This window comes from Amblyomma maculatum, chromosome 1 (assembly GCF_055883805.1).
Source record: "Amblyomma maculatum isolate TAMU_Amacu chromosome 1, ASM5588380v1, whole genome shotgun sequence".
Classification (NCBI taxonomy): domain Eukaryota; kingdom Metazoa; phylum Arthropoda; class Arachnida; order Ixodida; family Ixodidae; genus Amblyomma; species Amblyomma maculatum.
The window spans coordinates 51776620-51795125 of record NC_139344.1 but is presented as its reverse complement, the minus strand read 5'-3'; the positions used below and the strand labels follow the sequence as shown (position 1 = coordinate 51795125).

General features: G+C 43.6%; 1 protein-coding gene across 2 annotated transcripts in view; it reads left to right on the top strand.

Moving 5' to 3' along the window:
- Positions 1 to 18506, top strand: part of LOC146202360 (long-chain-fatty-acid--CoA ligase 5) — a 122614-nt gene that overhangs the window by 71572 nt on the left and 32536 nt on the right. For both annotated transcript variants that reach the window (XM_084588126.1, XM_084588127.1), the window contains 8 exons: positions 7421 to 7535; positions 8177 to 8244; positions 8431 to 8532; positions 8680 to 8779; positions 12180 to 12352; positions 13345 to 13377; positions 14969 to 15091; positions 17300 to 17377. In XM_084588126.1, coding sequence (XP_084444252.1) covers positions 7421 to 7535; positions 8177 to 8244; positions 8431 to 8532; positions 8680 to 8779; positions 12180 to 12352; positions 13345 to 13377; positions 14969 to 15091; positions 17300 to 17377 — 792 coding nt within the window. The remainder of the gene's footprint in view (positions 1 to 7420; positions 7536 to 8176; positions 8245 to 8430; positions 8533 to 8679; positions 8780 to 12179; positions 12353 to 13344; positions 13378 to 14968; positions 15092 to 17299; positions 17378 to 18506) is intronic.

Here is an 18506-nt window from a genome sequence, read left to right as displayed (position 1 = left end):
AATCATTGGCATTGCCAGAGGCGAAATCGTTTCAGATAAGGGTCTGGACAGCAGCGCATATACTATATGCGTAGGTCGCAGGCTCGTTGTACCCGCCGCAGTGGCTTTGGCGTTCGGCTCCCGAGTCTGAGGTCGCCGATCAGATTTTGATGGAGGCAAAATGTCCCGTTTACGGGTAGCGGAACTGTGTCGCATTACTCTGCGAGCTGTTTTACTAAGAAACATGTACCAACTGGTCCGGCTACTTTCCGTGATTCAGACAAGCCCTTATGTTGTACGATGTCAGGTGGTTTAAACTAATGCAGCCGCCCAGCACTGTGGCGTCTCTATTCACCTGTCACTTCGGAGGCGTCAAACCTCGGCTAACACAGCCGCACACCATGTAAGAAATCGGCCGTGGGGCTAAAGGAAATCGGTAGGAAGGGGATTATCGCTACCTGACCTGAGGCCACCCTGCCCAAGGGCCAGTGTGACAGAGCCTGCTTCCGGCCCATCAGCCACTGGTGCTCCCCACAAATACCACGTGCATGGCAATCTGATAATTCTGATGTCCTATTAATACAGAATGACCTTAAAGGTCCCCAGAAAGGGGTCACAAAGAAGGGTAAACAACGCCATAACACTGATAGTTATTGAACCACCCATCATTCTCCCGCAAAAATTTTCGATCTAGCTTCTGCAACACCAGAGATATCGGCGATTAAAAATGACCCTTCCAATTTTCCCTCTCAACTCGTACGCCGAAGGGAGCCATAAAAAAACAAAGAATACAAGCAAGTTCAAAGCTCCGCCCAGACATACGTCACTTCGACGAACTTCCGGTTGCCGCGCGCCCGCTCGCTGGCGGTACTCGCATGGTACTCGCAGTACTCGCGCCAACCCGTCCTCGCTCGCACCCACCTGAGGAGTTCGCCAGTTCGCGCAGCGACGGTTAGTGTAACCGCGAACCCGTGGTTATCCTATGTTATACGGCGGACCAAACCATGGTTGCACCACTAACCGGGGTTACCGCAAACCGAGCTTGACGACCTCGGTTTGCGGCGTTAACCGAGGGACGGCGTCTGTTGACGGAAGCTACTCGTCGGCGCCCGAGTGCGCGAAACGTACGAGCGGGTCTGCTTCACAAAGTTATTCATTTGCCCTCTGTATCACGTTTAAAGATCGATGTATAGATTATGGTGCCGCCCGACGTCTTCGATTACGGCCGACAGCGCAGCGACTGCGTACTGAAGCCTTGTCTTGCCTACAGTATCGTTTGAACGGCTTGTTGCTGAGCAGAACGTCAAAAAATACGCGGCCTTAGCTATGAAAGTACACGAGTTTGTAACGCTTGCAGCACGGGATGCCGCGAGCAGGCTGAGGTACGTTACACAATTACCGCGGGGGTGGAACGTGCGAGCGCGGCGAACGCCGGCGCCGTGCGTGACCGTCCCTAGTCGTCGCTAGGCCTACATTGTTTCGCTTCGAAGCCGCGGGGGTCGACGCTTTGACACATGATCAACGCTGTCGTAAATCGTCTACTTATGAAACTGCCTTATAGTGATTCCTATCCTGCCATAGTAAAATAATTATAGGATTAACTCTGCCGACGCATTAATCGCAGAGCTAGTACGAGCAGATCGGATCAGCCGAAATGCACCAGCGGCAGCTGGCTTGAGCAGAAACTAGCTTGTATCACGGCTATCGCTCTTACCAGCAATTTGCTGCTGGTCAGCGATCCTCACGAGGGCTTCATACTTGATATTCGGCTCAGTATTCCAGACGCCAACAAATTTTAGCACGCTTTATTTCGGACATCGGTGCAAACGATCCGCCGTGTCGTTCGCGAACGGTATGCGGGAGGAGGGGCCACAACGGCGGTGTTTACGGCGGTCTAGTGTTCCTGTATATGCTCCCGCAGGGAGCAGAGTTGCGCGAAGGTCCGCCATTATGTTCCAAGCTCTACGGGAAAGCCGCTCCTTGCGTCTACAGGGGGGCTCTGCGGGAAAGCCACTCCTTGGGCGTACAGGTGCTGTGATCACGGCGGGGCAGACGATGTAAAGCAGTTCGCTTTTTTTTTATTGCCATGTACATCGCGCTCTATTTACAGGCATCCTTTTTCCTTGCGCTGTATAAAGGCGCAGGCATCGATGCCAAGCGCATCGTGCATTTTTCTGGAAAACATAACATCGAAAACACATATGTGATTCGCATAACATGCTGGCACAGCATGATCTGTCAGAGATGGCGAAACGGTTGCAGTAGCTCCTAGTTGTGACATTAATGATGTAAAAATACAAGTAATGACAATACTACGCAAGTTTTGCGTGTAAACGTTTTGCAACCCCCGGCAGAAAGAACATTACAATGCACGATTCTGTAGGGATCGTCTGTAATATTAGACGAAGCTTACAACGAAACCCCGCTGCACACAATGCAAAGCCAGGCAGTCTAAAGCAATGCAATTGACAGACAGGCGAATTGAACCAATAGCACAGGCCGCAGACTTGCTCGCGCCCCATTATCTTGCAATATATTTCCCATAGCACCATATATGACTTGCATTCGTCCACTGAAACTTTTCCATGCTGCGATCGTTCAAACTGCCCTTATCCAGTCGCGTGCTTTTTTTTGTAAGCATCATTCCGTTTTTAATATATGAATTTGTTTTTTTCTAACGGCTGCATTCACTGTAACGCAAAATGCTACGATTGTAGCATTCCAATTTGTATTTTAATATTCATCTCAATTTCTGTCCCCCCCCCCCCCCCCCCTCTAAATACCACCGTTATCAGAGGGTCCTTCAGGGCTTTTTGATAAGTAGAACAGTTACCCAAAGTAGGCAAATCTAGTTAGCATGCAGACATAGACTGATAACCTACTTCTGTGCAGGAGATAGGGATTAGAAAAACACTTTACAAACAGCCGGTATTTAGAACTTTATTGTATACAGCCGACTAGTGCTCCTGTAACAGGTACATTACATAACACCATTACTGCAGAATAAGTAGAGAGGCTAAAGAGATTGTACTTGACAATCACTGTACACTTCACTGTAACGCTGAACATTCAGAGGGACATGCAGGCCCTGTGCAGAAACACTGGTTGTCATTAAAGGCCATAACACCATAAAGGGGTAGACACTAGTTTTCCATACTTTTTTTATTTGGGATAATGCATGGTGTAGAAAGATAAAGGTTATTTCTGAAAGGTAAGCATGAGTCACCACATTGGAGTTTGTGTGTGGCTGATTAATATTATAGAGCACCTATTTTCAGTTTCAGACTAAGCTGCCAAATGGTGGTTGCAGCGTCAGGGGGAAGTAGACACAATGTCAGCCATACAAATATCATTTTAGTACAATACTGGAGTAAACCATAGGCGCTGCACTGTTATAAAAGAAAAGGAGAAACCAGGAATGACATTCAACATGGTTAAGTGTCTTCATCTGAGAGCTGTTTGAGGAGGTCCAGGTTGAGCGGTCGCTCCAGCTCTAGCACCCGGTCTTCTTTCGAGGTTCCTGCACACAGATAAAAATATGTTGCCTGAAGACACACTTCATGCTTAACCACAGTGCGGGAAGTGAAATAGTTTAAGTGACAGAAGGAGAATCTGTGGCACAATAAGGGTCAGCTACCCAACCTAACGTCGGTGGGGACGGTTCAACAGCCATGCTGTCTTCTAGTGCCTGCAAAGGCGTGTCTGCATGAACAAGAGTACATTGTCGACATTGCAATGAATGAAGAGTTAGGTCCAAGCCTGAAGAATTAGTATTATTCAAAGAAAATCCTAATGTTCGTATTCATATCGTTCACAAGACACTAAAGATCTCATATGCTGATAATGAATGCATGTTCTGGGCAGTCACAAGCGCAGCACACTAATACGGCTGTTCAAGTGAAAAAGGCAGAATGAAAAATGTGCACCTCACAATTTTCATGCACGACAAAGCTACAACGTGATCGAGCTGAATGTATTAACCTAACGTCAGTGGGGATGGCTCATCAGCCATGCTGTTTTCCAGTGCGGCATGTCTGCATGAAAAAGAGTACATTGTTGACATTGCAATGAATGAAGAGTTAGTTCCAAGCCTACAGAATTAGTATTATACAAAGAAAATCCTAATGTTCAGTATTCATATCGTGCACTGGACACTAAAAGATCTCATATGCTGATACTGAATGCATGTTCTGGGCAGTCACAAGCGCAGCACACTAATACGGCTGTTCAAGTGAAAAAGGCAGAATGAAAAATGTGCACCTCACAATTTTCATGCACGACAAAGCTACAGCGTGATCGAGCTGAATGTATTAACCTAACATCAGTGGAGATGGCTCATCAACCATGCTGTTTTCCAGTGCCTGCAAAGGCATGTCTGCATGAAAAAGAGTACATTGTTGACATTGCAATGAATGAAGAATTAGTTCCAAGCCTACAGAATTAGTATTATACAAAGAAAATCCTAATGTTCAGTATTCATATCGTGCACTGGACACTAAAAGATCTCATATGCTGATACTGAATGCATGTTCTGGGCAGTCACAAGCGCAGCACACTAATACGGCTGTTCAAGTGAAAAAGGCAGAATGAAAATTGTGCACCTCACAATTTTCATGCACAACAAAGCTACAGCGTGATCGAGCTGAATGTATTAACCTAACATCAGTGGAGATGGCTCATCAACCATGCTGTTTTCCAGTGCCTGCAAAGGCATATCTGCATGAAAAAGAGTACATTGCTGACATTGCGATGAATGAAGAGTCAGTTCCAAGCCTACAGAATTCGTGCGGTGCTTGACCGTGCTGTTGACGCCTCGTCGGACGACACTCCGATACTCCTGAAACCACGTTATATAAATAAGATATTTGTAAATGCAGCTTCGTTCTGCCGATCCGTGCGTCGCTTCGGTTGTTGCACTTAATGGGCAATGGCCACCTAACCGATAAGGGCGGCGAGCTGTGTAACAGCCCGCACAGAGTTCGAGCAGCGCACGAGCAGACGACTTTCGCAGCTACCGCAAGTGTGTCCGTGACGTCATGGTTGCAGTGACCGCAGCGAATGGCAGCTTCTAGCAAGCCTTGCCAGTCAACCGACCCGTGACGTCACGGGACTAGGAAATAGTTCCATGCGACACCGCCAAGCGACAATCTCTCTGCCCGCGAATTTAAAAAAAAAACACTGTTTTTAAAAATTAATAATAAATCGCCGGCTTTGTTCCAAGGAGTTATACTTTGCGTTAAATGCTCAAAAGGATGTGTTCTACACATCCTTTGTTCTACACACTGAACACATTTATCAGTGGTTTCTTGGGGGCCGTTTCCGTGGGCCTTTAATAATGTTAGCGAATGGTGCAGTAAATTGTGCATGCAATTAAACATTAACAAATGCAAATCAATGAGGGTATCTCGAACTAATGTAACAAGTCCTATGCATATGCTTAATAACGCGCCATTAGAATCTGTAAAGTCATACCGTTACCTTGGTGTAATCGTTACTAGTGGTCTAACCTGGAAATCACATGTCAACTCCATCATCGCTAAAGCCAATCATACTCTCGGATACATTCGCCGTAATTTCTTCCTTGCACCGTCATCATTAAAATTAATAATGTATACAACATACATTCGTCCACAACTTGAATACGCCTCATCTGTTTGGGAACCCGGTCAAGCAACACTCATACACTCCGTTGAGGCTGTACAAAATCGCTCAGCCCGGTTCATCTTAAATAACTATCAAAGGACAGCCAGTGTTACTAATATGAAAGCACACTTACTTCTCCCGCTGTTATTGACTTGTAGAAAACTATCCCGCCTCTCACTTTTTCATAAAATATACTACCATAACTCAACATTGCACTCCTTATGTGTTCAACCACCATCCGACATTTCACTTCGCCATAACCACAGTCAAAAGGTAAACATTCCACACTCAAACACAGTTGCCTATTCTAACTTGTTTCTTCCCTGCACCTGTAATGATTGGAATAACCTGTCTGCATCCCTAACAAGTATAACTGAAGAAGAAATATTTAAATCCGCACTACAAACTTTCTTTCTTGCCTAGTATTAAAACTTATTTTAGGTTATTTGCTTATCTTCATTGTATACTGTTTTGCTTATTCTATTTTTATATTTTGTTATTTTTTTTACACCTATGCCGTCTTCCTAAATTACCCATGTACCTCGTTCTATTTGTACGATTATTGTATTAACCTTCTGTTTTATATATATATCCTGTATGCGCCCCTCCCCTCTGTAACATACATCTGTACCCTGAGGGTATTTTAAATAAATAAATAAAATCTTGAGTTGACGGTCCCCTGTACAAGCGCCCGTGCGCACGTCAGCCATCGTTGCTTTCGCTTTCTGGCGTGTGACTACACTCGTTGCCTCGTGTTAGATGTGGGGTTTGGGTGCTGCACTTGACGATTCCTTGGTCAAGTCGATGCCCATTCCACACAGGAGAGAAGTGCTGACGAGTGAAGGAGTAGGGAGTTGGAGAATGAAGAATACTGGGTTTATTTGCATTTTAGACGGATGAGGTAACAACAATCTTATCAAGAACAAGAATGGCTGGACACACTCGCAGTTCTATAGAGTTGGTGTTTCTCCATAGGTGAAGGGCGGGTCCATAGTCGAGGTAGTGTCCTGATCACTTCAACATCTCGCACTTGCGCACACTCACACACGCCTTCGAAAGGGTTCAGACTTGGTAGTGAGGAGGAAGTCTTTGAGGTGGAGAAGGTGGCGGCACAAGAAGCGCCCAGTGTCACGTTCCAAAAAGCACCCGCCGTAGCCGGAAACAATCCCTAGTCGTGCGTAGTCCGAGGCGCTACTTTCCTGCCCAACTCGCTGTAGCCCTTCGAATTGGTGGGGTCTACAGTAGGAGCACAATTATCTATTATAGTGAGCAGAGGTGGGTGAGCACAATTACCTATTATGGGGCCCAAGGTCCTGAATGGGCCATGGCTACCCTGCCATTTCTCAGTGCTGCAAACATTTTGTGAGGCGAAGTTTCGGTTCAAACTACTTCAGCTAACGTGGCGAATAAAGGAAACTGATAAGATGCGACCAGAGGGGTGGCCGAGCTGTCTAGACTGCCTGCATCGGGAAGCTTTTTCACAGTGTGAAAAGAGAAGTGTAAGTCTGTGGCGGGGTGGAATGTGAATCAGGCTGAATGTTGCTAGATTGTAGTGGGGAGGAAAAGAGGACTGCCACTTGAAAAGTGTTCTAACCCACATGAGCTCCTTGAGGAGACCAAAACGAGTAGGTCTTGTACTCTTAGAAACTTTGTCCATATTTGATATGTGTGGCACTTCTTTCAGGATGACATCCTTTAAGGTATATCTGAGATTCTTATTATTTTCAGGATACTTGTAGTTATACAGCAGACTCTTTTGCAGCAAACTTAGTTATTATGTGTTCTTTTTTTTCTGCAGGGGCTGGAACGCATTAGGACATCAAGGTTATGCCCAGATGGAAAGCACATAGAGTACCTCTATGAAGACTGCAGGACATTATTTGATGTCATGTACAGAGGCGCCAGGGTCTCCAGTAAGCAGCCTTGACATTTTGCTTTTGCACTCAATCTCTGAGTTGCTGCTCACGTGGCACGCTTTTATCGTATTTCATCTTTGTGGTCATCCTGCTTTGTAGCCATTGTGGGAGACTATAGTGACCAACAAATATGCTGCTAAAATTGCAGATGTAGTGTGCATGCATGTGAGGCATAGTTTATCGTAAGCATGTTTGGATATGTGCATCCATTTTTCACATGTTACTATTTCCGTCCATATCCATGTGTTCCATGGGCTTTTCTTATCTGCTACGAAGTTGAGGACCACAAATGGGCTCAGGGGGTTGTAACTACAGTGGACAGATCTTTAGTAACTTTGATTTCTTTTTGTGGCCATATAATGTTTTGAATAACAGGATGCATTGCGTTACCAAGAAAAGAAAATAATTCATTTTTATACGTAGTCGCCTTGTGCCTCAGAATGCTGATATAGAAGCATAGTCTAATTCACGTTGCATATTTTTGGAGGAAACAGTGAAAAAATGAGTGCAGACTAAGCGGAACATGAAGTGCTTTCTTCCCTATGCCTTTTTTTTTTTCTTGTGCTTTTATCCACGTGACTTGCGTGAGTGCATTGGGTTTTGTATTTATGCTGCTGTTTTTTGTTTGTTTTCTTTAGATAATGGTCCTTGCATGGGGTGGAGAGTCCCAGGATCAGGAGAGTACAAGTGGATCCACTACAACCAGGTGAATACTAGGGCACATTCTTGGAAGTTTTCACTGCTTCTTTCTGCTCTTTATTTTTTAAATATTTTAACCTTGTGTTTGACACAAGAAAGGCAGAGTTGCTTATGCACCGTAAAACATCATGTAATTAATATGTTAAGATTCTCGCTGATGTGTGGATATGAATTCTTTATTTTGCTGCTTTAGGTGTTGGAAAGAATAAAATGCATCGCCTGTGGCCTTGTGAAACTGGGGGAGAAACCGGGGCAGCAGACGTTTATAGGCCTCTACACACAGAACTGTGTTGAGGTAAGCTACGTAGGACGTAGTATCTTTTCTGTATTATTGAAGCCTATTTGTCTGCATTGTCTAGCAGAATCACCTGGTTTTCTTGCTGTGTTTGCTATGAATTATTTGTGACCAACTTTTCCTCCGTTCTTCATTCTATATCTGCAGTGGATTGTCACAGAACAGGCCTGCTACTACTTCTCAATGATCATTGTTCCTTTGTATGATACACTTGGAGCTGCTGCCTGTGCATTCATCATTAACCAAGGTTTGTTACCAATTCAAGCAAATCATTAAGACACTTTGCAACCGGGCCTTTGGTTTCAATACAGATGGCTACCAATTGTATTGAACGGCCCGGTCGCTTTGTAGAATGCCGCAAGAATTTCTGTGGACAACTTCACAACTCTATTAGAATTTTATTTATGTTCCACGGCTGTTTTGTTTGGGAATCAGGTTTATGTGCAAAAGAAAGGTATTGGTTCGCATGTAGCACCGGTGCTGTGCAACATATGTTTTTTTTTTCGGATATTGAGAAAGTCCAATGAGGTGCTTTTGATGGGAGCAGAGTGCTTGACCTAGCCGCAGACTGTGGAGGAAATTCTGGTTTTAAACATCATGCACCATGCTTGGAATTTACCTTGGAACTCCCGAAGGGAAACAGTTTGCAGTTTTGAGATATTGTCATTAACATTACAGACGAAGGTGGCTGCTGGATGTGTTGTCCTCCTGCCCATAAGCACTTTCTGTTCAGCGCATTCAAAAATCGCAACACGTGCCATCACCGCAATGCACCTGGAATCTTCCCTAAAAAAATCGTGCAGCCACAGATCGGTGGAAAGCTTTGATGGCCAGGTTCATAAGCTGAAACAGGCTGGCTTTCCTTCTTCGGTTTTAAGTTCGGTTACCAAAGCATTATTAAAAATGAAAAAAGAACAAAAAAGAAATGGGGTGAAAGCAAAGCTTCAGAAAGAAAAGTTAAGCAGGTGGTAATTCTGTACTCCCATAAAGCTGGACATAGCCTGAAGCATGGCTGCCAAGTACAATGTTCCCGTTAAATTTTCTGCCCCTAGGGAACTGACATCATTGTGCCAAATGATTAATTCTGGAAATGTTAAGAGGAAAGTGTGTGATATCAAGCATGCGAACCCTTTTGTGGAATAAGCTGTCGGGGTTGTGTGTAACGTCTCACAGATGTGCTGAAAAGTTTACATCGGACTAACAGGCCATTGTGTTAATGCTAATGAGCGTGTAAGAGAGCACAACACTCACTGGAGTCTGTTGCATCACTGCGAGGAATGCAGGAAGAAAGAAAAGATGTGTGAAGCAAGGCTTCAAAAGATTAGTATTGTCTGCCAAAGTAAAGACACAGTCGACACGATTTGATAGAGGCACACAAAATCAGAAAGAGTGGAAGTGCGTACGTTTGTGCTCCTTCGATCATGATAAATAACAAAGAGCCTAAGTCTTTAGATATGTTTCAGGTTCTTTTGTACCACCCATATCTCTCCTTGGGCCTTTTTGAACTCTCTCGAGATCCATCAATTATTGTTCTTTGCTCTCCCCATCCCTTTAATAGCTATATAAGCAAGCATTTATGGCATCAATGAAGTGTTGCAAGTAGAATTTGTGCTGTTGTGTCTCCTTTATCTATGTGCCGTAATTGTTACGATTGAAACCATGGAAGCAAATCACTCTTTGCCAAGAGCATGAAATGTTCATTTTGATCTGTTTCTTTTTTTATGCTATGATGGCAATGAAATCAGCTTAAAACATTGACATTTGAGTGTGTCTGGAATGTGAGAAGCGTTTATTTTCTTCAGACGTTAAGGCTCTTCTCTTGCTTTTCATGCCTGAAAACCTAGTTCAGGGCTGATGCACTCGGCCTATTGCTAAAACTTTGATTTGGGAACATAGGCAAGTTTACTGCCTACCATTGGATAATTAGACAAACACATTAAATGAAAAGCGGTTTAGAAACCAAATTTATGGTCACCCGTGGTGCTTATTCCTCACAAATTGCATATATTGTGTGTATTTAATATGCATGTGAGTAATATCTGTGCCTTGCTGATTCTTTTCTTTCAGCCTAATGTCAAGTAAGAGAGTGCCACATACAATAATGTGGTCTCAGCATTTTTCTTTCCCAGAGTTCTTACAAGGCTGCATAGCAGATATTAGTCTAGAGTTGCCTTTTGTGTCTCCCTGCACACTCATCAGTGTGTTTGAACTGAATATATATATATATATATATACCGGGTGTCCCAGCTAACTTGAACCAAGGGGTACAAAATAATATATTTGAGGTAGGTCAGTGAAACCAATTGCATTCAACTGCCAGCCTCCTTGGGCACTACAGGCAATTTTTTGTTTTGCAATTACTTAATTAGCTAATTATGTTAATTTATCTAATTTATTAAATATCGACTTTAGACCAAACTTGTAATTTGGAAAGTTGTAGAGCACCTTCAGAAACCCCCATTTCATTAATTGCGATAAAGAAAGTCTCACGTGTATCGTTTTTTCCGGGCTCAGAAGAAAGCCCGCGAAATACAAATAATACCACGTGACTAGTGCATTTGTGCGCCGCAATTGTGGCGCTCTCAGTCGTGGTTTGAGCGAACTAAATCAGCGGCGGCCGTGTCTTCTTGGCCCCGTTAAAGCGGCAGGCCGATATGCCTGCGATGGCTTCTTCGCCCGCGTCAGACAGCCGGCCCGCGTGACGGTGCAGTAGCAGCGAGAGCGGCGAGCCGACACCACCGACATTCTAACAAGGCCTCCTTCTCTCCCATCAGCGAACGTCACGACAAACGAATGAGCGATAAGGTATCAGCCACTGAATCTGCGCATACAGGCTTGGGTAAAGGGGCGAGATGACATCATGTGACTCGACTAAAATTAGCGCTGCACCTTCATTTGCCGGTTTTTTATCGCCATCCGCCTGTCGTGATGTAGGCTGCTGCGGTGCGCAGGCATGGCCAAAATCGCGGTGGCGACGGGCGAGCTCGAGCTCGCTCAAACCATCGCCAACATTTCTGCCTGCCGCTGCAACGGGACCATCGGGTCACAGCCGCAGCTTATGTTGTTCGCTCAAACCACGACTGAGAGCACCACAATCGCGGCGCACAAATGCGCTAGTCACGTGGTATTATTTGTATTTCGCGCGCTTTCTTCTGAGCCCGGAAAAAAAGATACACGTGAGACTTTCTTTATCGAAGTTAATGGAATGGGGGTTTCTGAAGGTGCTCTACAACTTTCCAATTCACATGTTTGGTCTAAAGTCGATATTTAAAAAATTAAAGAAATTAACATAATTAGCTAATTAAGTAACTGCAAAACAAAAAATTGCCTGTAGTGCGCAAACAGGCTGGCAGTTGTATGCATTTGGTTTCACTGACCTACCTCAAATACATTATTTTGTAACCCTTGGTTCAAGTTAGCTGGGACACCCGGTATATATATATATATATATATATATATATATATATATATATATATATATATATATATATATATGCATGCGCCCTGGTGGTTAGTGCAGTATGAAAAAGCCTAGACTCTAGAGTATTAAGGCACCTTTGCTTTTATAAATGAAAGATTTCTGGCCGTAGCAATGGATCTATAGTGAATGCACATCTCTTAATGCTAATTAATGTGTTTGTTTGCAGCTGACATTGAGACTGTGGTGTGTGATACTCAAGAGAAAGTGGAGTGCCTGCTGAAGCAGGCAGCAGAGACACCAAAGTTGAAAAGGATTATTGTCATCAAAAATGTCTCGGAGGATGTCAAAGAAAAGGCCAGGAATGCGAATATCACCCTCATGAAGTTCTCTGAGCTTGAGGTGAGGGCTTTGACTTTGGCATTAAAAAGCATCTAGTGAGTACTAATGTTTAGTGAACTTGCATTCAGAGTAGGCTGCATCAGACTCTAAGAATGCATCTGAAATGCAAACCTACCTTTCTTTTAACATATCAATAGACTTGCAATTTAGTTGAAGCTACTGGCATGTTCCTGATGCAAGAACAGGGGAGGAATGATGTTATTTGAGTCTTGAGAGTATGTATCATGTAATAGCATGCCTTGAATACTTTCCGAACTCTGTTCTGGTTCCGTTCAGTGCTGATATTGTATAAAACATTTCATTTGTGTGGGAAAAGTATGAATGGCTATGTATGTGTTGTTATGCTTTCTAAGTGTACATGGCCGTACTTTCAGAATGTCTCTGTGCGTGCTTTTATTTATAGAGCCCTTGTTTTCCAGTCTTTTATTTTTTCAAAATTTGAGGATTAACGATTGCACTTTGGTTTAAAAGCTGGCAGAAAGCAATTTTTATTACTTTCCACAGGCCTGGTGATGTTTTTTCATTGAATAGCATACGTCACGAACATCAGTCTCATTGTAGGAGGGGAATTGCATTAAGCTCTAAAAGCTGGATCCTGACAATGCCGACATATGTGTTGGGAGCTCACGGTTTATGGTCGATGTCCTTTTTCATTTGGTAGTGAAGCATTACCCGGATTAACTAGGTCAAGTTGGAAGTTGTGCTACATAAAGCTGGTTATACTGTCATCAAGTATGTAGACCTCTCAGTGGGGTTTAGGCTTTTGCTGGTTTCATTGGGGTACCTCAGAAGTACAATACTGTCAAGTTGTCTTATTGGGTGACAGTAGGAATGTAGCCTGATTTAGAAAAAAACAAACATGTTGAGGGTGCAGAAATACTGGAAAATTGTTTTCCCTAAGAACAAGAGGCTATATGCTTGTTTATTTATAGAGTAGATCAGTGTCACTCATTGTTTGTTGATCTTATTTTATCTTTATTTATTTTTTACAGGAACTTGGGGAGAAAAACTTCCGGCACCCTCTGGTAAGATATGTCGCTTTAACTGATATAATCATCTGTTTTAGTGCCACTAAATGCAGTATTTTTATGTATATTTTCTTCACTGGATGTTTTGTAAGCTTTTTAGGAGAATTTCTGGTGAAGTGCTGGTATAGTACAGTGTTCTAACAAATGTGGCAATGAATTTGGTGAAAACCTTTCGGCCTGCTTCGGTTGACCTTAGTTAAATCACTGAGGCCTTGTGTCACAAGCACACCGGCTGGAAATCTGAATGTGTCAGCATGTTCTTTTTTGTAATGTGCAATTGTTTGCAGATTTTGCATTTTAGCAGAGGATCTGTAGTTGCCAACAGTCTGAACTGGCATTTTTGTCAGTTTGCATCTTTTAGGGTTACCCCCCTTTTCAAGGCAGTGGCGTGTACAGGGGCAGTCAGAAGTTCGCAGGCCACAGGCTCTGCTTCTGAGCAGTATGATCTCGCAGCTATGACGACCCCAAGTCTCAAAATATCTGTGGAGAATAGAAGAAGCATTATTCTAACTTCTGAGATAATTGTTAGCGTTATGTGTGATCGCAAGTGCCAGAATATGCCAGCCAGGAGACCATGTGGCCTGGAAACTTTTGGCCACCCCTGTACATAATCAGCTAAGCTATACTGACCCAAACCAAGAACTACGTTTTCATTTTTGTCTATTCTCTTTACCGTAGATTGATTGAAGTAGTGACGTGTAACAAATATTCCTATGTTTATGCATGTTTTAGTGACAATAGGCTGGGGAGCTACTGGTAGGCACATAGTGGCATATATCGCATGTTAACCTTTCGTTCATGCGCCTCAGTTCTTGTAGAACTGGACTGCTAGGCTCGGCCTAAATATTTGAATATTCGGGGTGTGACAGCTTCTTCAATTTCGCGAATTTGATAGAAAGGAAATTTTCTGTGCTGTGTTGCACCAAAAGCGTTAAATTGGTTGAATTTGTACCGCTGCGCCATGAGGCCACTTTTCCTCAGTGTGTTACAACCTTCTGGTTCTCGAAGATGGCTTTGAAAATATCCGAAATTTTTAATAGTTTTCACGCCGCTATTTAATTGTTGCAAGTATTCGTCATACCATTCGAATGTTCCGAAATCATAGTTTCTTGTGTGTTTGAATTCATGGCCAGCCATCTCTGCATTTCGTGATGGCGCTCACTAGTCGCAGCATCTCGCACCTGTGACATCAGTTAAATTTCATAGAATGACTTCTGGCACAATAAAATAAACGAAGCACTTGTGCGGTAAGGCTAAGCCTTCCATAAGAAACAATGCATTCACAGCCACCAAGAACCGTGCGGCGATGAATGCTCCGGAGAAGGCAAACAAGTGTTGATCACACTGACCAGAATGCTCATATTACTGCATGAAAGGGATTAAGTTGCTTATTAACAGTGCTCTAAAATGCATATTTTCCTGCTCCAAGAGCTGCTTCAAAACCTGCTTTTGGTTGTCCCACTCCTGAATATACCGATGGCCTGAGTGTCTTGTGAGCCTTGTAGGCTGGGTATGCTCTGGTTTTAGGAGCTGCCTGCATGCTCTTTCTGGTTTTTTCTAATGAGCGCCTTCTCATCTCACTTGTTAGCCTCCACACACAACTGACCTGGCAACAGTGTGCTACACAAGTGGCACTACGGGCAGCCCTAAGGGTGTCATGCTGACCCACCTCAACATCATTTCGGACCTGTCTGCGGTCATGCGCCAGTTGGTGAGTCATTTTACTTTTGTATCATCTAGACTGCTCTGCTTTAGCCTGCCGTGCGTCACCATCCGATATTCTTGGTTGTGTAATGCGGGAATGCTCTCAGTTGTGCTAACAGCTCCACTTAACATTGACGATGTGTGCAAAATTACGTGTCTGTTTGGAAATTGGCAAAAAAAGATAGACTGCATGTTTTGTGTACAGTTTTAAAGGTCGCATACTGACCTCCTACTTTGCATTTTTTTGTAGTGGTAACCATCAAGCTGTTCATTCCATATTGTATTGCTGCATGTAGTGTGCTTTTTTGGGGTAGCTCATTAGTGTGTGGAAATGGAAAATGGGGTCGGTAGGCCACTGGCACCAAACGTGGCCTCTCCTTATTTCCTTACCTTAATGTGGAGATGGCAGGCTCCTGTTTGGGGCGAACTTTTTCGCTGCAGACCACAATAGTTTTGTGACTTCTTGTTCTTGTGGTGTTAAAATTGCGTGGGAAAATTTACTGCTTCTTTACGGATGTGGCCTGCAATGGTATGGCTCAGCATTCAGGGAATTTGGCTACTTTGTCCAAGGTCAGAGCCTCGCACGTTTGATTGATGCATAAATAAAAAAAAAAAAAATCTGCTTAAAATGGAACTGTTTCGCACATGCCTCATTCGGTTAAGACGAACTTTTGCCCCGAACCACTACTACCAAACATAATAGCACTGGCAGAGTGTTCGGGCTGCACTAAGGGAAAAAAAAAAAGTAAAATGCTTTTACACACAAGAAAATGCTCCCTTTGCAATGGCTGCCGCGCACCTTCGTGCGCATGCAAAGATGCGGAGAAGCCCTTGCGGCCAGATATCGACGCCGCGCGTATTGCTTGCGGCGTACAGAGAGGCGTGTGGTAGGCCTCAGCCTGCTCAGTGCATTGTTAGCAGTAGTGCGACTGAAGATACCAGCTAGAGATGCATGGGTACCTGGCTGGGCAATTTCAAAGAACTCCAAGTTAGATGGAAAGGAAAAAAAACCACACGTACATACATGCACTCACCAGTTGTCGTGGGGTGCAGGAGAAAAAAAACTAAACCAGTGCCATTTCCGAGTTGGATAACATGACCTTTCTTCATGTTCTGTCTTTAGCTTGCTTCATGCACAGGGCAATAGTAAATCCTCTGTTTGCAGTTATCCTCTCTGAAAGGCTATTTTATTTATTAGTCTCATGCAGGGCCACGCCTAGCATGTTCACATATTTTTCTTTTTTCTTTTTTTTTTCTTTTTTTTTTTGTTAGGGACACTGATAGAATGAAGTTGGGATAAAAAAAGTTTTCTGCTTCGTTCATCTTAGTTTTTTGGAATGCACCAATGCCTGCCTGTCTTGGCGAATCATTTGCCCTGTAACGGACGTTTTGTACCTGTCAGCTACATGACTGCCTGTTTATCAAAGTTCTTTTATAGATGTAGTGAGCTTAGTATAGAAGGGCCAAAAAAAATCCCATGTTAGGCGTTCTCTTTCCTGTGCTCCATCTGATAATCTCAGAGGAAGCTGCAAGCATAACGCAATGGCTTCAGCGGGTGTGATGCTCTTGTGTTCTTGCAGCCCAATGACACAGGTCAGGGAGAGAGAGAGAGAGATATATTTTAATGGCAACAGGAGATGTCTGCCTGGTGGTAAGCCTAGCATGCTACTCCTGATGAGGGTTGAGGGATGAGGGTGACAGAGTGTGGGAGGGTCAGGGAGTTGTTACACTCCCACAGGTCAGGGAGTTGTTACATTGCGTGTGTAGTTTTGACTGTCAGCAAACTTCGAGAAGGTGTAATGGCGGAATATTTTTTTCTTTTGGAAGGGTAGCTGTGCGAGGGACGTTTCGGACAACCAGCTGCGTTGTTGACATCCAATGTGACAGTGTGTCATGTCTTAAACCTTGTGGGTTCATCCGTTGCTATGAGAACGTGTGGGCTTGCAAAGGGATCATATCTCTCTCTCTCGTAGTGTGGGGAGGATGGGTCTGGGAACGAGTGCACTTGTGAGACGTGGAAGTAGTATGCAGTACAGCGATTACTGCCTCTCTTTCACCTCGGGAGGCGGCAGAAAAACTGGTGCTACCTTTTTTTTTTCTTTTCCACGTAAAGTGATCTAGTTTTTGAAAGGCTCATTGTAAGTTTATCATGGTGCTGCTGTTACAGGGTATATGCAACTTAATGGCTTCTGTTTTCTGCTGTTACTTTTTGCAGGGGGATGTCGCTCCAACAGGTGATGATGTGATGCTGTCATTTCTTCCTCTCGCCCATATGCTGGAAAGGTGTTGTGAGGTAAGCAGTCGTAATGAAATGTTAGCGGTTGGATTCTTACAGGCATAAATGCCATTGCCACGATGTTCCTGAATTATTATTTAGGCAGATGCCTTACTTGCCTCCTAAGTGGCGTGAGCAGGAAATATGGACAGCAAGTGACAACAAACATATGCACGTCATTTCTTATCAAAACTGTGACGCAGCTATGCTATGTGCACCGTTCAGGCTGGTGTCTGTCACACCGTTTCGCCTCCCGTTCAGCATTCACCTTCTAGTCAAGTTGGAGGTTATAGTTTGTGATATGGATTCATACTGATGACATATGTACCGCTAATTGTTTGCTGTTAATTGTAAGTGTACGTGTCTACCGCGAAGTGAGACAGATACTGCACCTCTCTTTTCTCCGAAAACGAAACCAACTGAAAAAAAACGTTTAATTCTTCGTGAAGTTCTGTGACCATCTGTTAATGCCAAACCCTGTTTGTGCAAGTCTTGATTGGTCTAAGCAGAGATGAAGCCCAGCTAATTATTTTTGGCTCTCTTTTGGCGAAACTGTTTTTTGTAAATTTTTCTGTACTACTGTAAGGATATTTTTTTTTTTAGCAGCTGCCGCTGGTCTATAGAGCTGAAAAAAAAATAAAAAATTTTTACATGCCATACTTTTTGCGGTCAGCCAGAGAATTCAGCTCATTCAAACTTTAGAGAGTTAGAAATCGGTAACTATTCTGCATCAGCATGAGTTCTATAAATTCGCTTAGATTGGGGCTGTCACTACCATTGCAGAGGCTTTTCTGTAAAGGTAAAGTTGAGAGGGGCTAAGCTGTTTTAGGACTTGGAAGGTGCGGCATGGAATGTTTCAGTATTTGAAGTGTAACAAGTGCTTTCAGGCAGCTTGGCCTTTCTTTTTTATTATTTGTGCTTTTTATTAAGCTTTCTTAACTATATCTTTCATGTTGTCGCTGATCATCAGTAATGATCTGGAAGGCTATGCTTGGGATGCTATTTGCAGTCACTTCACTGTAAGGTCACCTTGAGGCACTTTTTTGTCATTTGCGAGAAATGGCATGAAATCAGTAATGATCCTCAAGAGCAACATTTTCACATTAGAATACTTCCAAAACATGCAGCCAGACTAATGAAAGTTAGT